At 54.1% G+C, this 14,997-nt stretch overlaps 1 protein-coding gene and 1 long non-coding RNA gene across 3 annotated transcripts; both read left to right on the top strand.

Moving 5' to 3' along the window:
• Positions 1-392: 392 nt before the first annotated feature.
• C16H1orf53 (chromosome 16 C1orf53 homolog) lies at positions 393-7,533 on the top strand. 2 transcript variants are annotated; one of them, XR_015143003.1, is made up of 4 exons: positions 704-1,103; positions 3,612-3,694; positions 6,012-6,113; positions 7,390-7,533. XR_015143003.1 is itself a non-coding variant. In XM_086343183.1 (3 exons), the coding sequence occupies exons 1-3, from the start codon at positions 846-848 to the stop codon at positions 7,459-7,461; spliced, it is 432 nt and encodes a 143-aa protein (XP_086199309.1). In that variant the 5' UTR covers positions 393-845; the 3' UTR covers positions 7,462-7,533. The 2 variants fall into 2 exon arrangements, 1 of the variants encoding a protein (XP_086199309.1); XM_086343183.1 differs by lacking the exon at positions 3,612-3,694 and having other exon boundaries at positions 393-1,103.
• Positions 7,534-9,888: 2,355 nt separating this feature from the next.
• On the top strand, positions 9,889-12,741 carry LOC147356061 (uncharacterized). The gene is made up of 3 exons (XR_015143004.1): positions 9,889-10,341; positions 12,298-12,402; positions 12,642-12,741. It is a non-coding gene; the product is annotated as an uncharacterized LOC147356061 (long non-coding RNA).
• The last annotated feature ends 2,256 nt before the right edge of the window (positions 12,742-14,997 follow it).

Here is a 14,997-nt window from a genome sequence, read left to right as displayed (position 1 = left end):
AGGGGAGGAGGCAGGAGTACTGTTAATTCTAACGCCTGACATTACCTCCTGAGATGCGTGCTAATTTTCTCAAAGTCAGTTTTTTGGGGAGAAGCGGGATAACTTTCATCTTTCAGACAGGAAATATAATCTTAAGTTTCGATTTTGCAAATTACTTAGCAACCTGAAACCGCCGCCTCTTCCTGCTTTTGGTCTTCAGGTTAGTCTGGGTCAGAGAGCCAGGCGCGCGAGGGCTCCCCTCCCAGCACACAGCACCTGCAAATACTCAAGCCTTTCCTGGATGAGCCCAAGCTCATAAACGAACCTGGGCCACTCGGATCACTTTCTGGCACTTTATCAGTTGTAGCGATTATGCTGAAAAGATCCCAAGGCCAGTTTGACAGGAGAAAAAGAATGTCCACGTGTCCTGTCAGAAGACCAATGGGAAACTTGGAGCGGAGGTCCTGAGGCTGGAGAAGGCACGATCTCCGGTCCCCGCGTCCTGCGGGAGTCTTCTCAGCCGCCCGAATCCACCTCATCTCCGGGCAGGGCCGCAGGGCCGGCGGACGGCCCGGGGTCCGGTCCTCAGGGCGCGGGCGGGGTCCGCAGGGGTCAAGCTCGGGGTTGGGAAGGGTGAGGAGGTCCCTCAGTCTGCGGTCAGGGGTGCGGGCCGGGGTCCAGAACCGGAGGGCGGGCTCCGGAGGCTCGAGGCCGGGGTGGGAAGGGGAGTCGGGGCCCTTCCCCGAGGGTCGAGGCGCGGGGGTGGCGGCTGGGTCCGACAGCCCGAGCTCCGCCAGGCCCCGCGCGCGCAGCCCGGCCCACCCCCCGCCCCCCGCCCCCGCGCCCCGCCTCCTCAGGAGGCGGCCATGGCGGCCTGGCGGGTCCCGGCGTCCGCGCTCAGGAGGACGCAGCCCGCCGCCGCGCCGCCAGAGCGGCCGCCCCGTGACGGAACAGCGTTCCGACGGCGACGCGGCGTCCCCCTCTGCTCCGTTGCGCGGGAAGACGGCGGTGGCCCCGGGCCTGACTCGCGGGGCGGGCCGGAGGAAGCGACCAAGCGCCCGGCGAGCCAAGAGTTAACGGCGGCGGAGCGGAGGATCGCGGAGCTACACGCGGCTGCTTGCGCAGTGAGGCCCCGCCCCGCCCGCGGCCCCGGCCCCGCCTTGCCCCGCCCCGCCTTGCCCCTCCCGCGGCCCCTGCCGGAGGGCCGTGCGCTTGCGCGGTGAGGCCCCGCCTCCCGAGACGCCTAAGCCCCGCCCCTCCCGGGCCTCCGTCCAGGGGCCTTGAGCCCCCGCCGCGAGGCCCCGCCCCCCGGGCGTCCCGTCCCGCCGCCCGGGGTGTCTGTGCGCATGCGCGTCCCCGCACCAGGTGGCTAGAGGCCGGCATAGGCGTGTTTCTGGCCTCTGGTCCCGCGGTTGGGTCCCGTTCTGAACTTTTCTCCTGAAAACTAGCCACAGTTCCCTATTCTCAGCGAAGAATTAACATGTATCTATCTTGAGTATGGGGTTTCCCTGATGGCTCAGTATGAGTGCAGCTCCCTTCTAATCTGTGTCGGAACTAAACTCCATGGGGTCCATCATCACGCTGTGTGTGTGTGTGTGTGTGTGTGTGTGTGTGTGTGTGTTGGAGGGGTGTGAAGCATTGATGTAGGAGGTAGAGGATATGAGAAGTCACAGGAAAATATGTGTGTTTTTATCCGCAGTATCAGTTTAACACCAATGATTTCAAAGATGAACTTTTTTTAAAATTTAATTTTTGCTACCATCCTTTCGTCCTTTGCACCTCTCAGAGCACAGTTACCTAAGGAAACTATAATCAGGAGTCTACATTCTTCGTAATCTTGAGCTGCTTCGTAATCTTGAGCTGTTTTCTCTGGTTCGGGGTTTGGCAACACTAAAATCAAAAGTTGTCTCCTCCCATCATGCTTTCTAATATCTTAGACTACATAAGTTGAGAGTCCCTTGGACTGCAAGGAGATCCAACCAGTCCATTCTGAAGGAGATCAGCCCTGGGATTTCTTTGGAAGGAATGATGTGTAAAGCTGAAACTCCAGTACTTTGGCCACCTCATGTGAAGAGTTGATTCATTGGAAAAGACTCTGATGCTGGGAGGGATTGGGGGCAGGAGAAGAAGGGACGACAGAGAATGAGATAGCTGGATGGCATCACTGACTCGATGGACGTGAGTCTCAGTGAACTCCAGGAGTTGGTGATGGACAGGGAGGCCCGGCACGCTGCGATTCATGGGGTCGAAAAGAGTCGGACACGACTGAGCGACTGATCTGATCTGATCTGATTTATATTTGCATCATCTTTAAAGAGCAAGTGAGTTCTATGATAAAGATACAAAAAGGGATATGAAAGCAGCCTGTGATAACACTGCAGGTGATCAGTCCTTCACGGTCTGATGTTAACCAGGTCTGAGCTGGAGCCAAGAGAGCAGAGAAGGAAAACTTGCAGGTTGCCTGAAGTGGACTTTTTTGCTGGCAGTTAGTAGGCCCTGAGATCCACTCCCTGATTCATTCCAGTGTTGAAACTTCTGCACAGAGACTCTTTAGGAAATGACTGGCAGCTTTTATTGTTCTTGTTTATACTCTTTTTAAAATAACATGTGTAATTTGTTCCCATACTTCACCATATGGGCTTCCCTGGTGGCTCAAGATGGTAAACAATCCGCCTGCCGTGCGGGAGACCTGGGTTCTATCCCTGGGTCAGGAAGAACCCCTGCAGGAGGGCATGGCAACCCATTCCAGTATTCTTGCCTGAAGAACCCCATGGACAAAGGAGCCTGGTGGGCTATAATCCATGGGGCCGCAAAAAGTCAGACACGACCGAGCAACTAAGCACATTTCACCATATAAATGTGTAAATAGAAGCAAAAAGTGTCATTCTCTATAGAGCAAACACCAGTGGCCTGGAAAGATGGGCTCCATCAGCCTGGGAAAGAAACATTTTCTAACTCAGGAAATCCATCAGTGTCAGCATTGCGGGTTAAATGACTGTCCCAGAGCCTATAAGTAAAGCTGATAACAAGCTTGTTGTTCTTATTCAACAAATCAGAGCCCCCTGCCCCGGTCCTTCTCCCACACCTGCAGGCAGGCAGCTCTCTTACCTTTGCTGATCTGCCTCCCTGGACATCTCGCTCTCGGTCAGCATTCCTGCCCCACCTTTGTCTGTTGCCACCATTACCTAAGGCTCATTCACTAAGGATAAATTCAGTTTGTGCAGGCAGCCAACGAGCTCAGAGTTTCCCCATCAACAGGGAAAGCAAGAGAGCTGCCCATACCCAGAAGCAGTCTGTAAAGCTCCCAGGCTCCAGGCAATTTGCTCTCAGAAGACCCCCAGCTATGAAAAGCAGAGAGATGTCTGCGGACAGAGTTACCAGTGTTTTTTCGCTTTTCTTCCAAGTCTTCCAACACCGACTTTGTATTAATAAAGAAGTGAGGTCTTGACAGTGGGTGTTTAGTGCCTCTGGTCTCATGTAATCTGCTTCTGTGACCCCAAAGGATTTTGGAGGCCCCTTAGACTGGCCTTGGGACTCAACTGTGGGATTTCTGCTGCCCTTGTTGCCTTGGAGGAGGCCTAGACTTGAACTCTAATTGTCCTTTTGCTCCACACTTTATTCATGAGCTATAGCTGATTAAAAGCCGAACTAGAACAAAATATCCAGCCATTAAGGAAGACACTCTGAAGAAGCAGTTTGTGGCACACACGAAAATGTAAGTCAGAAGACATTTCAGTGTCACATGTAATTTAATGGAAAGGCTCTATGCAAGAGTGGTGCACTTACTGCATGGTAAAAGGGTTACAGAAAAAGTCCAGGAGAAAGTTTCTCCCCTTCAAAATCCCAAGGCTAGTTAAAAAGAATGAAATAGTGCCGTTTGCAGCCACATGGACGGACCAAGAAATTGTCATACTGACTGAAGTAAGTCAGACAGAGAAGGAGAAATATAGTTTGAAAGTGAAAGTGGGGCTTCCCTGGTAGCCCGGCTGGTAAAGAATCGACCTGCAGTGTAGGAGATCTGGGTTTGATCCCTGGGTTGGGATGATCCCCTGGAGAAGGGAATGGCTACCAATTCCAGTATTCTGGCCTGGAGAATTCCATGGACTATATAGTCCATGGGGTGACAAACAGTTGGACATGACACCCCTTTTATGTGGAATCTAAAAAGAAATGATACAAATGAACTTATTTACAAGACAGAAACAGACCCCACAGACTTAGAGAATGGGTCTCTGGTTGCCAAAGGGAACAGATAGCTGGGGAGTCTGGGATCAACATGGCCACACTGCTGTGTCTAAAACAGATAACCATCCAGGATCTACCGTACAGCACAGAGAACCCTTCTCAATGTTATGTGGCGGCCTGGATGGGAGGAGAGTCTGGGGGAGATCAGATACACGTGGGCTTCCCGGGTGGTGCTAGTGGTAAAGGACCCACCTACCAATGCAGGAGACAGAAGAGACGTGGGTTCAGTTCCTGGGCTGGGAAGATCCCCTGGAGGAGGGATGGTAACCCACTCCAGTATTTTTGCCTGGGGAGTCCCATGGATAGAGGATCCTACTCGGTTGTAAAGAGTAGGACATGACTGAGAATGCGTGCATCAGTTCAGTTCAGTTCAGTCGCTCAGTTGCGTCCAACTCTTTCCGACCCCATGAATCGCAGCACGCCAGGCCTCCCTGTCCATCACCAACTCCCAGAGTTCACTCAAACTCACATCCATCAAGTCAGTGATGCCATGCAGCCATCTCATCCTCTGTCGTCCCCTTCTCCTCCTGCCCTCAATCCCTCCCAGCATCAGAGTCTTTTCCAATGAGTCAGCTCTTTGCATGAGGTGGCCAAAGTGCTGGAGTTTCAGCTTTAGCATCATTCCTTCCAAAGAACACCCAGGGCTGATCTTTGTATGTATGGCTGAGCCCCTTTGCTGTCCACCTGAAACTATTACAACGTTGTTTTTCTGTTTTTAAGTATTTATTTGTTTGGCTGTGCTGGGTCTTGCAGCAGACAGGATCTTTTGGTGTAGAATTTGAATTCTTATTTGCATTAAGTGGGATCTAGCTTCCCGACCAGGGATCAAACCCAGGCCCCCTGCAATGGGAGCTCGGAGTCCCAGCCACTGGACCATCAAGGAAGTCCCCCTATCACAACATTGTTAATCAGTTGTGAAAGTGAAAGTCACTCAGTCGAGTCCGGCTCTTTTATACTCCAATGCAAAATTAAAAGTTAAAAAATAAATCTCAAGGGTAAATAATGTCAGCCACGTAGTCCACATCCATAAAAGAGGTTGCATCGTTTACTTTGTCTTCACACATGTACCTGGGACAGCTTTTTAAAACCATGATTGAATAAGTAGAGGATGCATCCTTGACATCTGAAGGGCTGTAGTAAAAGCTGCTTTTGATCAAACTCATGAAGCAGTGAGTGTTAATATGCTAAAACAATACTTTCATTTTGCTTAAAAACGGTAATAAAAACACTCTAAAAAAAGAAAACAGTGCAAAGTGTGCAGGGGAGTAGACATCATGAAGGTAAGGAAAAGTGTTCAATAATAGCGAAGGCCGCACTTTTTCTAGAAGGACCGTTGGTTTTGATTAGCACCTTTTCTGTAAGTTTAAATCATTATCCGCATATTTTAAGCACTGAAATTGCAACTGCAACTTCTGAGTGAAAGTTCATTTTCAGCCTCTTAAGCTCTTAAAGTCATTAAATCACCTGTTATTAAACTTGTTACCTAGAAACTGAATGAAAAATACCTGCTCGGTGGCTGCATCGTTATTGGGTATAGAGGCGTTCTTGTTTTTCCATCAACTTCTCGTTTTTCTCAAACTATATTTTCTCCTCATGTCACATAAAGTTGGACTGTGTATTATGTCGGAATGCATGCGGGCCTTAATTGCAAGTGCCACGAAAATTGCTGGGAAGAAGTTTAATATTGTTTGAAGAAAAATGTTGCAGTATTTTATGGGTAGGAATTATGGTGAGGAGATACGATGAATTTTGAGATGAATGAATTGTTTGATTTCATTACTCTTCAGGCTGGCCAGCTAAACTACGTGGACCCAGCTACCGGCTACGTGGTGTTCACCCAGCTGGCCCACTTGCAGAGAGGCCAGTGCTGCGGCTCAGCCTGTAGACACGTGAGTACCAGCTCCGATCGCAGTACAGCAGCAGCTTTCGGTGCTTCTGTGACTTCATAAATACCTATTATTTGAAAACAAGTCCAATAAAAATGCTAAATAGACCTGTGGTGCACTTTCACAAGCTTCCCTAGTCTAGGACAGTGAAAGTCCTAAGGATCAACAGAGGACCTTTAAAGTTAATGGAATTTTGTAACATTTCACCGTGAGCATCGGTTCCTTGAAATGCCGTGATGGGAAATTCATGGGAGTTCTTTTATTGTGAGGAAACTTTTCACGAGGTTTCAAATAAGCTGTGTTCACTAGGCGAGTTCAAAGACAGCAGGAAAAGACATCCAGAATATTGCAGACTAGATCCCAGGAAGCATTTATTTTTCATTTTTAGCTGAATCGATAGATACTTGCCCAACATTGGCAGGTAGGTTTTTGTTAAAGGTAATGATTTTCCTTCTCCCTTGCTCCCTTTCTTTCTTCCTTCCCTCCTCCTCCCCTTCTTCCGTCTGTATTATGATTATTACTTCCCCTCCCTTCCTCCTTCTCTCCTGCCTCCTGTTCTTTCTGTAGCTATTTTCTACTCTGTCTTTAAAATAACCATGAAACTCACCACCCCACACTTATGCTGTACATTTCCTAAAACGCATATTTCAGCGACCCTAAATCCCTGTGCTCACCGATTAAGATGTGCTAAATATGTAGCCCTTCCCCATTTTGAGCAAAAAATAAGTGTGAATGGGTCCTTCACTGTAGCCTTTTTTCGAGTAGGTCCCTTTCACAGGAAGGGACACTGTTAGGCAGTTGAGATTATAAACAGATAACCTCTGCTTATAGACCACTTGGAATGTTTGGGGGGAAGAAGTGGTCATTTGCTTTAACTGACCCACTTTATATCAAGGAACCAACACTAAAATCCTTGTATTAGCCAGTATTGATAAATTAAGCCTTCACTTTTATGGATGTTCCTACCTGTGCCATTAGCTGTTTCTAATCAAATGCCTAAGAGCTTTGCCTGAATTGAGGACTTGGAGGATATTTTTTAAGGGTGAGTTTTTGATGGTAAAATTCTTCAAGTTGGAAGGATGCATTTAGGAAGTGATTCTTGGACCCTAATTAAGACCATTTGCCAGACGTTGCCACCATCCTCCTCTGAGTCTGTAGGCCGTAGATCAAATAACCTATAGAACATTATCAGCAGTCTCTCTTTTTCACCATGAGATATGCATTTTTCCAAGATGACTGTTAAATAATTCAACAATAACTTGTTTTCTTTTTTTTGCAGTGTCCATATGGTCAAATCAATGTTAAAGATCCATCCAAAAAGAAGCAGTTCAATTCATATTTTTATGTGTGACAACAATTTTATCTCTGTTCTCCATCTAATTGAGCCTTATTAAAAATAAATAAATAAAATTTTAATCCAGAATGGCTTTCTGGGCTATTAGTACTTAAGCACGGGATTCATCTTAAAGAACATCTTAAAAGAACATCAACAAAATGAAAAAGTTAGCAAATATTTGTGTTTCTGAAGTGGCACATTGATAGTTATTTTGCTTTCTTTTTGCTTCATTATCAGACAATGTTGAAAAAAGAAAATAATGACTCTTCCATTAAATAAATACCAGCAATCAGGTCACATCAGTAGCTCTTGATTTTTTTTTCTTTTTTTATAGCCCCACTTCTCCTACTGTTTTTCTTGTCAGTGCTAGCAACCCAGGGAGGTTGCTACCAGATAGAAGAGTCTGACTCCATCCTTCCTTTCATTTACATCTTGAGTGATGAGGAGGTTGATGTAACACTGCATTGGGCAGCATATGAGTGCCCAATAAGTGCTATTCCGCAGCAAGAAGCACGCTCATGTTCCATCTGTTCCCCTAATAAAAACTTTAAATCATTCCGATTTGGGGATCAGGCCACTGAAGACGCCTCGCCTGAACCATTCTTTTTCCTCTCTCCCACATTTTACCCCTCTACCTCTGATGGCGCTCTGCAGGCTGATCTGTCTTAGGGTGTTTATTAGCTTTATTAGCCCATTTCATTCCACTTCTGTGAAGACCCTGGACTTCAGCCTCCAACCCGGCTTCTGGGACCCCCCGGGACCACCCTCTCCATACCTCTCTGCTTCCCTGGGCAGGGGAAGCTAATGGGTGAGATGGCAGGCTGGCTTTACCTAGAGCTGACCCTCAGCTTTTACTCCCAGCAGAATCTGAAAGGTTCTCCAACATCTCCGAGGTCTACCTTAATCTCTGCCTGTGGCCCCAATGAAGGTTTTTTCCCCCAAAGATTTCTACAAATCTTAAGCAACAAAAATGTCTGATACCTTCTCCCATATTCGATTCAAAACAAAAGCCCTTCTAAACTTTAAAAGGAATGGAAAAAAAAAAAAAAAAAACACCATTCTCTAATATGACATGACTTCCAGTATTCATTTTATGTCAAATATTAAATTGTTTCCCAAAACTTTGGCAGTTTTGGTGCCCCTGTGTTTCTGATGCTCTAACTGAGGTGCCCTGAACAACCCTGTCCCATGGGCCTGGTGGGGTCTTAGCATCCTCCTTGGGTGTAAAGAGTAGTGTCTGTGGCCTGGTGTTGCCCTCTTCAGGAGCTCTTTGGAGGAGAAGCAGAGAACAGATCAGCATTGTGACAGAGCAGGCAGTCTTTCCAGAAAGGTCTGTGGACTCCTGGCAGCCAATTTCTTTTCCATTCTCAGGTCAAGGAGCAGTGGCTAGCTCCAGGTTTCCGGGCAGATTTGAAGATTACCAAAGCCATCTTCTGGGTGGGGGCTGGAGGGGGCTTTCTTTAGCAGTCCCAAGAGTTAAAAAGAGAAGGAAACAGAGTCTAAAAGACTTTTTTTTTTTTTTTTTTTCCTGGAGAAACGAGAGGAAGAGGAAAGCAAGTTCACTTTGAGTTCTGCCCCGCCCAGCCTTGTTTAGACAGTGTTCGAGAAAGCTGCTTGGAAGATGGGAAGAAGGTCCGGATGCTGCCTCCTGGCCGCGCGCCTGTCCCTCCTTCCAGCTCACTTCCTGCAGCGGGGACCTGGCCCAAAGTAGGATGCCCATCGCGGGAGGACCCTTATCGGGATTCTGTGACTCTTCCTGCCATAACTTCTAAGCGTTCCCCACAATCACAGCCAAGGAGCCGCTGCTGGGGTGGGGTTGGGGTGGGCTGCGGGCGGGGAGAGGGGGCGCTCTGACTCTTTTCTTGCCTCTAGAGCTCGCCGCGAATCAAGGTCATCAAGGTCTGAAGTTCGCCGCCGCGGTTCTGGGGGAGATGCTGGTGAAGCCCCCTGGGAGGGCTGGCAGCGGCGGGTGCTCCCACATTAAACACAATACGGCCACATAAATGGGCCTCGCCGCGAGAGCTTCCAGCTATATTGTATTCGCACATTGTAAAGTAAAAAGTCAGGTTTCTTATTGGGTGTGTGTGTACAAACACATGTGGATGCCTGAGAAATAGACTTCCCGGTTTAAATCAACTCTGGGGCTACTTCTGGAGGCTCCTGCCGCTCCGAGGCGGGCACCATAAATCAAGAGAGATTGATTTCTAGATGGTTTCTAATACGGAAAAACCCGGGGGAAGCAGGGGTTCTCGTGCGGGGTTTAGCAGAGTGGAGGGTGGGGAAAGCTTCCTGCCAGGCGTCCGGTCCCCTCTCCCGGGAAGGCCCGGCCCTGGGCTGTTCGCCCAGCAGGTGGATTGCTAGCACACTCCCCACTCTTCAAAAGCCACACCGACCCCATGGATTTTGCAGAGCCAGGAAGGGAGGGGCTTTTATTCCACCACCCCCCACAATCCCGTGCAACTTGGGGCTCCCACACCGGTCTCGTTGTGTTTGGACCAGAAGGGGCCCGAGAAAGAGGGGTGCTCCCCGGGCGCAGCGGGGGTCTTTGTCCCTCGCGGTGCGCGGTGTCCTAAGGCGACCTCGGGAGTGTCCGGCCCGCCGGGTTCCACCGCCGGAAGCCAGCGGGGGGTCTCCGAACAAGTCTGGAGAAGGGGGCCCACGACCTGGCGAATGGCCATGGGCATGTCGCCTTTCCTGAGCTCTCTGAAGCCTCGCGGCCCCCCCTGCCAAAGGAACGCCCCCCGCCCCCCGCGCCTCCACTGCGTGGGAATACCTGCCTTTTTATCTTCTCTACATTCGAGCAAGGGCCTGAGTTGTGAAGGGGACGTCTGCCCGTGATGGAGGATTAAAACTCGCTGCTATTGGTAGTCTTCACTACCCTTCAACAATTAAAAGGTACTTCTGGATGCCAAAACTATGCCCTCCTCAGGAAAAAAAAAAAAAAGAAAGTCGGTTAAGTTTGTATTGGGGTGGGGTGGATGGTTGGTGCGCGCCCCTGGAAAAGCTTGATTCCCGAGAAAAGGTCGTGGGAGAACTCGCAACTGTCTCTTGCCGGAGGCCGGTGGTCACCGGCACGAGCAGCCCACCCAGCCCGGCGGGGTGCATTTTGCCAAGGGATGCAGGGCGGGGGGGACTGGAAGATTCCTGGCAATCGCATCTTCCCATCCGAAATCTCTCCCGAAGCGTGGGCTTCCGGGCACGCGCGCCTCTGCCTGCCTCTGTGTGTGTGTGCGTAAAATGCATTTTTAAAAACCAAATAACCTAAAACGGTTAGTGACCCCAAACAGGTTAAATAAAGCCCGCTGCTTTGGACACCGACGAGCGGGAGGACCTGAACGTTTTCGGGTCGGGGTCGCCGTCCATCCAATTCGATGGCCTCGCCAGGGAGCGGGAGAACGGACCCCGGGAGGCTGGGGAAACGAGCGGAGATGGGGGCGTTCTCCGGGGAGAAAGAGCTAAGGAGGACGGGTTGGGAAGGGGAAACGGGAGTGGGTGGGAGGTAAGGGAAACTTAGATCAACTGAAAGGACTGGTTGGTTGGTGGGACCGGCTGGGGCAGCCCCAAGGGTCTAGGAGAAAGAACTCCACCCGGGGGCTCCGAGCTGCACTCCGGGACTTGGGGCGGAAAGGCTAAGCCAGAGGGCTTTGATTCGCGGCTGCCGCTGGATCCTTTGCCAGCCCTCAAGTGTGTGGCGGAGCCGGCGGGGAGGGAGAGAAGAGGTGGGTGCACCCTTGTGCCAAGCTCCACGTGCCCCCATCCCGGGCAGTGGTCGCCGGCGGCTCGCGGGCGCGCAGAGGCCCCAGTGCCCTGCACGCTGGACCCACGCGCGGGGGCCGGGGAGGGGTAGGTGGGCAGGGCGGCAGCGCCGCCGGGACCGCATCCGGGGACAGCGGACCTCGCCGCTCGCACCCCTTCCCCATCCGCGCAGCCACCTCCGGGTGATCCCCACCCCCACCTCTGAGAGCGAGGGGAGCTCGGGTTGGGAGACTGGGTAAATAATTGGCCAGGGGCCAGGTTTCTCGGTTCTCCATCCGTTTCCTCGCGGCCTGTGTCCGGGGTTGCTGGGGGCGACGCAGCCACTCGGGAAGCCGAGACCGACCAGGTACCCTGGCACCCGCCGTGTCCCGAGCATCGGAGTCTGTGCCGGAAAACGCTCGTCTCCCGGGGTCTGAGTCGGTTTTCTCCGGATGGATCGCCGTCCCCGCCTCCTAGCCGGAGCCGGGCTGCAGGGATACCTGGGGCCGGCGCGCTGATCCGCTGGAGAAGGCCACCCTCGGGCGCAGAGCGCACCGCGCAGGGCTGGGTTGCGGGCACCTGTCCCCGGAGCGCCGAGAGGAAAGGAGGGGGTGCGGCGGGCGGGCAATCCGTGGCTCAGCCCCCGGCGCCCCTCCAGGCGCTCCCGCCCGCTCGCCGTCTATGCGGGCACCAGCTGGCAGCGGCAGCATCTCTGAGGTGCCAGCATCTCTGGGAAGGCCAAGGAGGGCCTGGGGCTCGGGCGGCGAGAGGGGGGCAGGGCGCGCCGCGGGACGCCAGTCCTTGGGGGGCTCCCGGCTTTATGAGGGTCCCTCCCGGCCGTCTCCTCCATTAACACCTCCCCTGATTGCTGAGAGGCTGGGAGGGCTGGACGCAGCCTCAGAGGCTGTCGCCCGGCCCTGGCCCGCGCCGGTGCCCTCTGCCCACCCCTTCTCCTCCTCCTCCCGATCTGGAAGTATAAATAGAAATAAAAGACAGGTGGAGCGAGCTGCGGGTCAGAGGTGAGGGATTCGGGTCAATTCCGACCGAGAGGGAGAGGAGAAGGGAAGAGACACAGAAAGACCCACCCACCAACCACCTGATTATTTGGATTCACAGAGGCCCCCTTGGCGAGATTCTGGGGACTGGCTCGCACTTCTGGCCGCCGCCGCCCTTCTTCTTCTCCCCGGACTGGCTTCTTGGAGGGAACGTCTGGACCTCAAGGTAAGATCTCGATTGGGGTTGTCTGATCCGAGCAGTTTTCCGCCTTCGGTGTGCTCCCGACTTCCGGGCGCCCAGGAGCGCCCCGAGCATCTACCGGAGGCGGCCCGGCTTCCCCGAAGGCCGCTCGGTCCCCGAGGCCTCGGCGGGAGAAGCGGTTGGGACGCGCCTCCCGGGTGGAGGAGGCGCGCGGGGTCCCGGGCCGCACCTTGGAGCTGACGCGCCGGTTCTCTGCGGTGCAGCCACCATCGCGGCGTGAGCCACCCCAGCTCGCAGAATGCTGAACGGCACCACTCTGGAGGCAGGTGAGTTACCCGCCACGCTCTCTCTCGTGCCCTGTTCCCTAGGCCGGAGCATTTGTCTCGTGGGTGTGTAAGTGGGTGTGCACACGCGTGTACCCGCCTTCATCGGGTGGGAGGAAGAGGGGTCGTGCTTGCCCTGGAGATCGTACCGCGATCAGTAGGCTCTAAAATACGCGGTCTCGTTCAGAGTCCGCTGACATTAGTCCTGAAAGGCGCCTTTCCCTCGTCCGGCCTTGCTCTCCGAGGCCTGAGATTCTCGGGGTGCAGGCGCGGGGGCCCGGAGGTCGCCCAGCCACTGCGCTGCGAGTTGTCGGGGCGCCAGGGATGCGCTCCGGTCCTCGGCATAGCTGCTGGGGGCGTCTCCTCACGGGGATGGATGGGAGGGATGAGGCGGGTGGGGAGGAGGCGCCATGAAGATGCCGCGTCTCCTCCGGAAACTGCCTTCACCCCCCATTTTTGGTTCAATCTGACTCCCGCGCAGCGGTTTCTGTGGGCAATCTCCGCAGACGCGGAGTGGGGGCTGGGGGAGACGGCCCCCTTTATTCCGGTGGCGGTGGCGGGCCCGCCGCGCGGCAAATCCCAGGTGAAAGGGCTTCAGATTTCAGAAGCGGTCTTCGCCACCGGGCGGCGGGCCCTTAGAGAAGAAACCGGGGTCGGGTGGGGAGCCTTGCGGGGAGAAGGGGGCGCGTAGGCGCAGCGCTCACCCGAGGGCAGAGCCCCGCGCGCGCCGCGGGCCGGGGAGCCCTCCGGGCGGAGGTGCCCGGCGGGGCCTGCCGCGGGGCTCCCTCTCCGCGCGGTAGAGCTCGCGCGGCCTGGAGCCGCTCAGCCCACTCCCACCCGGGCTGGCTGCCCTCCTCGGAGGACTGACATCGAGGTGCGCGGCTCCAGGCTTGGCTCTGCCGCCTCGGTGTACCCACAGTTGCCCTTAGCCCGAGGATGGAGACAGGCTGGAGAGCCTCAGGACCATCCCCTCGCCCCCCCGCCGGGCGGAGGCCCCGCGACGTGCAGGGCTGGGTGCTCGGGTCCCAGCCCCAGGACGGCGCTGACTCCCCTGGCCCTGGGGTGCTCAGGGCAATGCCGGAAGCTGGACGCCTCTTCGAGAGCTGCACCTTTCAGACCAAGGAGGACCCTCCATCAGCTTAATAGGGTCAGGAGGAAAGGTGACCTCTGCCCTTTTAAGGGCAAACTCGGGGCAGAGCGTCTTGACCTCCAAAATTCAGGTCTAAAGCGACCTCGTTTGTGCTCACAATCGAGGCTTCTTCTCTCGACCCTGAAGCCTCTGTCAGCCCATGGGTGAAGCGGTGCTTTCCCTTTGCTTCTCTCTCTCTCTCCTGGAGAGGTACCCGGCTGCGGCCCTCGAGGAGATTCCGGGACCTCGACCCTCGAGCCCAACTCCCGTGCCCGCAGTCGCTGCCGTCCGCTTTCCTCAAAGCCGCCACAGGGGCTGGCGGAGCAAAGAGGGCAGAGTGGATGAAGTGTGCTCCGTCGGACGGAGGGCAGCCCCTAGCCAGGGTTCTGCCGCCTTGCTCCAAAGAGAGCTTTGAGTTTAGACGGGAGACTGGAGGAGTCACTGTGGGCCGCGGACGGCGGCGGTCCCTGCACCAGTCCCAACCAGAGGTGCGGGGACTTAGACCCGGGAACTGAGTGAGCAGCACCCCAGCGTGTAGAGAGCACCCCAGGGCCGCTCCGCGCCCCAGCACCTCCTCTTGAGAGATGAAAGAAGGCAGAGATCCTCTCCTGGAAGTGCTTACTGTCCCTTGAGAGTGCTGGGGAGTGGGGGGTGGGGAGTGGGCCAACTCCCCGAGGCTGCAAGACAAAAAGGTTAGGACGTCCCAGGCCACAGCCCTTTTTCTGGAGCCGGGAGAGGAGGCAGGGCTGGGCCCACCGGGAGCGATTTCTGATAGCCACAGGACTAAGGAGGACCTCCCAAACTCCAGCAGCCCCCCTGCCCCACCCCGAGGTCTGGGCAAACTTCCTGCATTGGCAGAGAAGGAAGAAGGCAAGCAGTTGGCATCTTTATGGGAAGTTAGCAAATCCCACCCGGCACAGGAACTTATAACCCCAGGTTTATGAGAAAAAGCGGAGACAGCGGGCTCCAACCCGGAAGCTGATGGCAGGAGGTCCCCCGCCCTGCCTGTACCCGACTGTCAAGGAGCAAATCTGTGTATGCAGGAGAGGGATGAGGGAAGCAAGGACTGGAGGGCTCAGGGACCGGAGGGCTCAGGACCTTCCGTGCCTGCTTCCCTGGAGACGCTTCACAAAGTTCTGGCCTGTCCTTGGAGTTGTTGGTAAACCC

This window comes from Bos grunniens, chromosome 16 (assembly GCF_055505025.1).
Source record: "Bos grunniens cultivar Pamir isolate PY7600 chromosome 16, Bosgru_T2T1.0, whole genome shotgun sequence".
Taxonomy (NCBI): Eukaryota; Metazoa; Chordata; class Mammalia; order Artiodactyla; family Bovidae; genus Bos; species Bos grunniens.
This window is presented reverse-complemented; position numbering and strand designations above follow the sequence as displayed.

Excerpts from the sequence above, each read along its gene's own strand:
- C16H1orf53 (XM_086343183.1), top strand. The coding sequence starts at position 846 with ATGGCGGCCTGGCGGGTCCCGGCGTCCGCGCTCAGGAGGACGCAGCCC. Across the intron at positions 1,104-6,011 it reads TACACGCGGCTGCTTGCGCA|GCTGGCCAGCTAAACTACGT; the intron begins GTGAGGCCCCGC and ends ATTACTCTTCAG. Across the intron at positions 6,114-7,389 it reads GCGGCTCAGCCTGTAGACAC|TGTCCATATGGTCAAATCAA; the intron begins GTGAGTACCAGC and ends TTTTTTTTGCAG.